Genomic DNA, 9,051 nt, shown 5'->3' with positions numbered 1-9,051 from the left:
TTATACCCCCTTTTGTTTTTTTACTAGTTTTTTATTAAAAAATATCCATAATTTTATTTTATTAAGTTATAAAAAACAAACTCTTCTTTTTTATTTATTTATTTATTTTATTATTTAGTAAAATATTATTAAACGAATACAACAACAAAAAATGGTTACTTATAAATTTTCTTTATTTTACTTACTTATTTATTTTCTTGTACGAATGCTATAAAGCAATAAAAAACACAAGATAAAGAGAGATTAATTTAAGTATGTCTAGTTAGAGTTTTAATCCTCTAGCTGAAAGAGTTCTGAGAGTTAAAGTGTCATTTCGATTTTAAGTTGGTCCCAATAGGATTTTAAGTTGTTTAAATTATTGCTCGTGTGTTTGATTGGATTTCCTTGAATAAACATCACTTTTTTTTATCTTACACAGAATTTGTTGTTAACAAGGCCATGAGCACATGACCAAGATACATCTTTTAACAAGACATAAGCTTTGGACCATTACCCTTTTTGAGATTTCACCTTTCTTTTGCTTCAAACCATTTTCTTAATTAAAATTGGAAGAAAAAGATTACCTGGGTGAAAGGTCCAATCGTAGTCCCGAATGCTAGGCCCAAGTTGTAAGGGCTTGCAAGCCATAAGTGTTCGTCTTCCCCTCTAAAACACTTGTAAATATTCAAACTTCTTTTCTTAATAAAATTGGAAGAAAAATATTACCTGGGTGAAAGGTTCAGACGTAGTCCCGAGTATTAGATCCAAGTTGTAAAAGCTTGCAAGTTATAAATACTCGTCTTTCCAACCCAAAAAGACTTTCAACCAATCAAACTCTTTTTTGTCGCTGCCGTCCGATCTTTAAAACCTTTTCAAAAATGAAAGACATTTTGTATTAAGTTTATTAAAAGCAATGCTTCATCCATAATTATTGAGTTGAGATAAGTGAAGTTTTCCCGAATGTTGATTTGTAAATCCATTCAATGTGATGCAAACGTCCGCTCCTCACATGTTTTGGGTAAAAAAATGTTCTTCATCGATTAATACAATGTAGCTTTCGCTAAAGTTGACAAATAAACAAACATTTTATATCCAGAACTATGTGTTCCTTGAGTTCTTTAATGAGATACGTAGGAGCAGGATTGCGAAATATTGTCAGGCCCATTAATAAAAAACTTAGGTTTAGTCTCATTTGTTGCAAAAATCCAAAAACATCTTTTATTTTCTTTTAATCCTATTATTCTTTCCCTCATAATAACCTGAGAAGTCTAATATTTCAAGCTAACACTAACACACGCAACTAACCTAATTGTTCCCATTGTGTACAACGAACGTGAGGGGTGCTAATACATTCACCTTACATAATCGACTCCCGAACCCTGATTTGGTTGCGACGACCAATATCACTGTCGTTCCTTCTTGATTTTTATCGATACTTCCCCTTCCCTTTTTAGGAATAAATAAAGTTTGGTGGCGACTCTGTTCAGTCCATCCCGCGAGCGTGCGGTTGTACTTTGCTAAGTCGTGTTCCCATTTTTTGAGGTGCGACAGATGGCGACTCTGCTGGGGAAGGCAATTTCCCTAAGTGAGTCAAGCCTAGATAGGTCGTTTGTGTGCCTTTTCTTTATTGCTTTTGCCATCTTTATTTTCATATTGATATCATTTGTTGTATTGGTTCCATTATGCTTTAGTAGTTGGATACTCTGATTGCAAACCTTGTGGGAAAGACTCTTTACCCGAGTCTCGAGTAAAAACATAAGATAGGACAAGGTTGAGTAGTGCACGTCCACAAGATGAATTTCTCGTTGGGTCAGTACGAGAACCTCACTTAGAGTAGATCCTTTGGAGGATGTTGTCGCTCGGTAAGTAAGTTGCCATAAGCTTCGATATTTTCATTAGGATCCATGGCTCTAAGGACCATTTGTAGAACGTTAATCCTTTGGCCAATTAGGAAAGATGGTTGCGTGGTGTGGGTCCGCGAGATGAATTTCTCGTTGGATCGATGCGAGAACCTGACTTAGAGTACTTTCTTTGGATGGAGTTGATGCCCAACAAGTAAGTTGCCGCAGGAAGCAAACACTCTAATGGATCCATGACTCTAGGAACTTTTTTTTGAAACCTTAGACCATACACGGTGATAACCCTGTTCCATACGAAGCAATCAGATTTATCCATACCTCGAGCCTATGAACGTATACAAAAAAATGCGTCACATTCATCCATATACATTGCATCAATATCACAAAAAACAAACTCTTAGTTATCTCATATTTGTTTCAGGAATTGAGAACTTGAAAATGACAACTCCATGAAGAAACATTTTCTCACTCATGTACAAGGAATCTAAGCTTGATAGCTTATAAGGATTGATCTATGACTTGACTCTAAATAATCATGATGACTTCGGAAAAGATCATGGGAAAAATCTGAACCTTCTGACTAAGAAAGTTGACTATGGGGTCATCATCTCTCTAGAACAATATTATGATCCACCTTTACGTTATTTCACATTTTCCGATTTCCAACTAGCTCCTATGTTAGAATAAGTTGATAGAATTATGGGTCTAAAGTTGAAGGATTTCAATCCATTTCCAAAGCTTCAAGAGGAAGTGGGCCCAAATAAGTTAGCTTTAGTCCTAAGTATCGATGTCCCAACTGTTCTAGTCAATTGGATCGAGAAAGATGGTTTCAAAGGTTTTGCCATGAGGTTCTTGGAAGAATTAGCTCTGAAATTCAAGAAAGAAGGAAATTGGAAGGCATTCTATGTTGTGTTTGCTCTATTGATCCATGGGATTGTGCTCTTCCGAAACATTGAAAAATGTATGGATCATGTAGCCATAGAAGTCTTTCTCTCTGGCAATTCTGTACCATTCTCTTAGCTGACATTTACCATGCCTGTCACGCTCGAAATGAAAAGAGGGGAGGAACCCTGTTATGATGTGCTCCTTTGCTTTATACTTAGTTCATGCAACATATGTCTGAAAAAGGCCTTTTTGTAGCAAAAGAGCTTAAATATCCTCAAAGACTAGCTTCTCTCACCGCAAGTTCCATCACATGGTATGTCAAAGAATGGGAAACCCCATATATCATTGTTAGCTGTGAGGAATTTCCTAATGTGCCACTGTTGGGAACTAAGGGTTATATCAATTACAACCCTATGTTATCTCGGATGCAACACGACTACTCCATGGATGATCCTCCTGAAGCCAAAGACTTACAGCCATTTGTGCTCTTTGACATCTAAGCAAGTAATCCTGATGTAAGAATAATCCAAAAATCTTGGTTGAAGATTGTTAGAAAGAGTAAAGAATTCGGAAAAAGGAACCCTCTTGTCAAAGAACCTTACACTCGATGGGTGAAAGAGAGAGTTGAGGTAATCCATTTTCCATTCATCTTTCATGCTTCAGCTTTCCCTAAGGTTCCTGATCCAAAACCTATACTTCCCAAGGACATGGAGAAACTCAATGCTAAGGTTAAAGAGCTCGAATTGGAGAATACTGAGTTGCGAATAAAGATGAACCGAACTGCTTTGGAAAATAAAAAATTGAAGGATGAGCGTAAGGGATAAGCCAAGGAAATTGAAGATAGTAACAAGAGAGCCAGGTTATTGGAAGACCAGAAGAACGATCTTGATCACATCCTTATAGGTTTTACATCAGTAATCTAGACCAAAAAGGAAGAGCTTAAGAAAGCTGAATATAGAATTCGGGAGTTAGGAAGGATGCTAGATAAGTCTCTTGTAGAAAAGAAGGAAATTAAGCTCGACTTTGAATCCCAGGTCCGTGAACTTAAGGACATTCTCAAGAAGTGCAAAGATAAGTTGTCTCGTGAGATCCTTCAGAAAGAAGAAGCTGAGAGAAACTATCTCCACCTCGAATACCAGTTGGAAGAAACTAATAGGAGGTTTACAGTTTTGGAGAGCCAAGAAGGTGATGCAACCTACTTGCTCTTAAAGAATGACTGTGTGTATTTGATGAGGCTGTATAGAGAGGATAGGATGGCCCTAAGTGAAGATCAGCGCATCATCATGAAACTCCAAGACCTCTATGTTGAATGGAAAGTTCCTCAACTTGGATATATTTGCTAACCTCAACATGTTGGAACTTCCAAAAAAACTCCAAGAAGCTGATTGGTGTATGTATCCAGAGAACACACCTTCCCAAGTTTTTAATTTTGTCAAGTTTTGCAAGCAAATGGTGAAGGAGCTCACCACAAATCTTGCTACGATCAAAAGGGATGAGATGGAGCTTAAGTTCACTTGTACTTGAATTTGAATCAATTGTATTTGAATCATTTGAATCATTTGTACTTGAAGTTAAATCACACATATTTAAATTTGAATTTAAATTTAAATTAATGAAAGTTGTCATTTTAGGTCTCATTTATTATGCTTTTATTATTATTATTCAAAATATTACAACAATATATTCTAATATTGCTGAAATAAATAACAAAGATAACTAAGAGATTTACACAAAATGCGTCTATATATGCACGCTTACATGCATACATGTCATCATTCAAACAAAAACTCATTTTGTGTATTCTTCTAGTTCCACACTGAGTGCCCAACACCACTACAACACCAGAGCCAACGCTCGTCAAAGAATGACAGATCAAGAGCAAGAATTGGAGAGGGTAAGCTCAGAACTTGAGGAACTGTGAGGAAGTATGGGTTAAGTCATGGAGATACTACAAGTCATTAAGGTTGAGTTAGACACTCAAACAACGGTCGTTTCAGAAGTCATCGGTCATATGGCTGAACCCCAACCTGCAAGAACAGTGTCTACTACTTGGTCAATCTCCGGTTTACCTCCCGACTTTACACCACGAGTTGAAGGCGCCTCTGGAGTTGTATAATCCACTCAGTAAACTGTTCCTCTACCAACTATCAATGAAGCTCATCCCGTGGTCCACACATTTGCACCACCCCCTGTCCATGCATGTGTGCAGCCTTATTTTAAAGATCAACAACATGCTCTAGATTTTTCTGATGAATATGATGAAAGGCATGAAGACATAAGAGGAATGAAAGAGAATTTCCATATTCTTGAGAAAAGGTTAAGAGCTATGAAAGGTGACCAAGTCTTTGGGTGCTGCTGCTAGGGAGATGTGCTTAGTGTCTAGTCTTGTGATTCCCGTGAAATTCAAGACCCCTGATTTCGATAAGTACGAGGTCCACTCATGTCCCAAAAGTCACCTTATCATGTACTATCAGAAGATGGTTGCGCATGTCGAAGACGATAAACTTATGATACATTGCTTCCAAGATAGCTTGAGGGGTGTTCCCTCTAAGTTGTACTTAAGCCTTGATCAAAGTAGAATTCGCTGTTTCCAAGACCTATCTGATGCTTTCATCCAAAATTATAAATATAACATGGATATGGCCCCGGATATGAGGCAATTGCTCAACATGTCTCAGAAAGATAACGAATCTTTTAAGGAATATGCATAATGATGGAGGGAAGTGGCCTTAGAAGTTGAACCACCCCTTGTTGAAAAGGAGTTAGCAGATTGGTTCATGGGTACAGTAAAGCCTATGTTCTATGAAAGGATGGTGAGTAGTGTATCAGAAAGTTTCTCTGACTTGGTTGTCGTGGGCATAAAGGTTGAGCTTGGATTAAAAAATGGTAAAATGATAACCACCACTGAAACATCCGGTAACAATGTCAAAAAAAATTCCTGAGGTTTTCAAAGAAAGAAAGATGGTGAAATAAACATAGTGTCAACCAGTCAAAGAAGGAGTCACTCGTACAAGAAGCAGCAACAACAAGTTTCCTAACAACAACCGACTTATCTAGTGCAGTATATCCAACAACCGTATGTGGCAGCAGCCACATCGGCTTTCAACCAACCCTAAGCTCATATATATCAACCTATTCAACAAGTACCAGTATACCAACAAGCACCTACGACACTCATTTAGCAACAACCAAGGGCGCAAACTCCACATCCGTAAAATCTTCCAAATCAGAATAGGGTACAAAGAGGTAGACCTCCTTTCGCTCCGATCCCTATGACATACACTGAGTTGTACCTATCATTGATGCAAAAAGGGTTGGTGACTCCCAGATCTTTGGGTCCTCCACTAGATCCTTTTCTTCCATGGTACAACTAAAATGCCCACTGTCCTTTTCCATGAGGGTGCCCCTGGGCATGATTTAGAAGGATGTTATGCTTTGAAGCATATAGCGCGAGAGTTGGTTGTGAAGAAGATACTTTCATTCAGAGATGTTGGACCCAACGTAAAGAGTAATCCTTTACCCGTGCATGGTGTTATTAATGCCATTGAATATGTATATGATGTTTATATAATCAAAAATGTTGAAGATATTAAAACTCTGGTGCTAGCATTCCATGCAAGATTGATGTGAGCTGGCCTGGTTGATACTTGTCATGATAATTGTGAAGAATGTACCATTTATCCAAGAGGGTGTAAATTGGTGCGATCCGATATTCAAAACTTGACGGATCAAGGTGTTTTACAAGTTTGTGGTCCTGCAACAAACGGGGAAATTTCAGTAATTGAACCCTTTTTCAATCTACCAGAACCTGTTGAGATAACTTATCGAAGAAGGGATATTGTTCATCCATCACCCGTGATAGTTTATATGCTTATCCATTTTCCCTTCGAAAGCACCAAGGTTGTACCTTGGAAGTATGACATAACTGTGGTAGATGGAGAACCTAAAGATGTCGAATATGAGAAGAGCCTGGAGGATGTTGATGCTAATATAACAAACATCACAAGGACCAACATAATGACCCATAATAGTCGGATTTATACTCTTAATTTCAATATAACCCTTCAAGCACCAACAAAAGAATCTATGACCACAGCTCCTGCCAAAGAATCTGGGGGGGGGGGGGTACAGTCAGAATTGCAATCAGGTGAAGCGGTTGAATTTTTGAAAATGATAAAGAAAAGCGACTATAATATAGTCGATCAGCTACACCAAACACCATAAAAAATATTTATCTTATCCTTGCTTCTAAACTTCCAAGCTCATAGGGAATATCTATTGAAAGTGCTTTCTCAAGCTCATGTTATTCAAGAAATAACGGTTGGCCAGTTTGATGGGGTGGTCTCCAATATCACAGCTTTCAACACTCTAAGTTTCAGCAATGAAGAATTGCATAAGGAAGGACAAAATCACAACCGCGCCTTACATGTGTCCATAAAGTGCCAAGAAGATGCTCTGGCTAGGGTTTTAGTTGACACTGGATCTTCCCTCAATGTCCTGCCAAAAAGGGTACTTGATAAATTATTTTACCAAGGGTCAGAGATGAAACTCAGTACGCTTGTGGTAAAAGCATTTGACGGTTCCTAGTGGACAGTAGTTGGGGAGGTAGAGATATCAATCAAAATCGGAATGCATGTGTTCCCCATCACTTTACAAGTCATGGACATCAATCCAGCTTATAGCCGCCTTTTGGGACGTCCATAGATACATGATGTTGGGGTAGTGACTTCTACTTTGCATCAAAAAATGAAGTTTGTCATCAACAACAAGCTCGTCATTGTCTCAGGTGAAGAATATTTCATCATTAGTTAACTCTCCTCTTTCTGTTATATCAAGGCTGATGAAGATGCCTTGAAGACTTCTTTCCAATCACTTGAGATAGCCAATGCCATGCTTGCAGAAGTAAAGGATCTCATTGAGAAATCCAGTTTGTCATTTGCATCTTTGAAAAGCGCGAGGTCGGTAGTTGAAAGTTGAGGTTCTGCAGGTTAGGGGCAAGTCATCAATGTCAGTGAGAAAAAGGATCATTTCGTTTTGGGGTACAGGCCTTCTTCTAAGGAAGGAGCCCTGGTCCCTGCAAAGGACCGCATACGAAGCATTCAAGAAGTTTTCCTAAGCACTGGTTTTGTTCGTGGGGATTAAGTCGGTGTAGTTGAAGATGACACTGAAGATAAAGAAACATCAAATCTAATATACCGGTGTGAAGTAACCTTAACGAATTGGGAGGCAATTGAAATTCCAGAAGTTTTTCATGTGTCAAAGTAATTATGTTTTCCTTTGTTTTTCAAAATCCTTAGCTTTGCCCAAGGCTAACAGATCATTTGTAGAGCCACTTTAAATTTCAAACTCATTATGACAAATAAAGAGCATTTCGTTCAAACTCTTATCATGCATTTATTTGTTTTGTTTTCCTGAAAATGGAAATCCTTTCAAAAATTAAAAAATATATATTTTTACTTCATTTACATTTTTATTTCCATTTTTCTAAGAAGACCATCACTAAAAAAACATGCAGAATAATCAATAAACAAGTTGAATCTGGTGACCCTACTACTCCCTATAACTTTGAATTCCCCATCTATCAAGCAGAAAAGGAGGGTGAGGAAGATTGTGACATCCCCGAAGAAATGGAAAGGCTGCTCAGGCACGAGTCCAAGGCTCTTCAGCCACATCAAGAACCGGTGGAGGCAATCAACCTTGGCATCGAGGAAGAGAAGAAAGAGGTCAAAGTTGGTACTACACTTGGGGAAAGCATCAAAGAAAGATTTATCAAGTTTCTACAAGAATACGTAGATGTATTTGTATGGTCGTATCAGGATATGCCAGGTCTGGATACTGATATTGTTGTCCATAAGTTTCCACTGCAGTCAGATTGCCCACCAGTGAAGTAGAAGCTCCAAAGAGCGAGACCCAACAAGGCTCTAAAGATTTGTGACGAGGTGAAACGTCAATTTGATGTCGCTTTTCTAGTAGTTATGAAGTACCCTCAATGAGTAGCTAATATTGTGCCAGTACCCAAAAAGGATGGAAAAGTTAGGATGTGTGTTGATTACAAGGATCTAAATAAGGCTAGTCCGAAAGACAATTTCCATTTACCATATATTGGAACTTTGGTAGACAACACTACTAAGTTCACAGTCTTCTCCTTCATGGATGGGTTCTAGGGTTACATTCAAATTAAGATGGCTACAGAAGACATGGAAAAGAACATGTTCATCACCCCTTGGAGAACATTTTTCTATAAGGTAATTTCATCCAGTCTCAAAAATGCCGAGGCAACTTACCAAAGGGCAATGGTCACTGTTTTCCATGATATGATGCACATGGA

At 38.2% G+C, this 9,051-nt stretch overlaps 1 protein-coding gene across 1 annotated transcript; it reads left to right on the top strand.

Annotated features, from left to right (window-relative positions):
- Window positions 1-2,537: 2,537 nt before the first annotated feature.
- On the top strand, window positions 2,538-4,066 carry LOC127137764 (uncharacterized). Its single transcript, XM_051064187.1, has 4 exons — window positions 2,538-2,843; window positions 2,942-3,205; window positions 3,269-3,451; window positions 3,647-4,066. Exons 1-4 carry the CDS (start codon window positions 2,538-2,540, stop codon window positions 4,064-4,066), a joined length of 1,173 nt encoding a protein of 390 aa, XP_050920144.1.
- The last annotated feature ends 4,985 nt before the right edge of the window (window positions 4,067-9,051 follow it).

The sequence above is a fragment of the Lathyrus oleraceus genome, chromosome 4 (assembly GCF_024323335.1).
Source record: "Lathyrus oleraceus cultivar Zhongwan6 chromosome 4, CAAS_Psat_ZW6_1.0, whole genome shotgun sequence".
Lineage (NCBI taxonomy): Eukaryota > Viridiplantae > Streptophyta > Magnoliopsida > Fabales > Fabaceae > Lathyrus > Lathyrus oleraceus.
Note: the sequence above shows the minus strand (reverse complement) of the source record. Positions and strands in the feature narration are given on the sequence as shown.

Coding starts and splice junctions, on each gene's coding strand:
- LOC127137764 (XM_051064187.1), top strand. CDS start 2,538: ATGGGTCTAAAGTTGAAGGATTTCAATCCATTTCCAAAGCTTCAAGAG. Junction 2,844..2,941: donor TCTTTCTCTCTGGCAATTCT/GTACCATTCTCT, acceptor CTTTATACTTAG/TTCATGCAACATATGTCTGA. Junction 3,206..3,268: donor CCAAAGACTTACAGCCATTT/GTGCTCTTTGAC, acceptor TCTTGGTTGAAG/ATTGTTAGAAAGAGTAAAGA.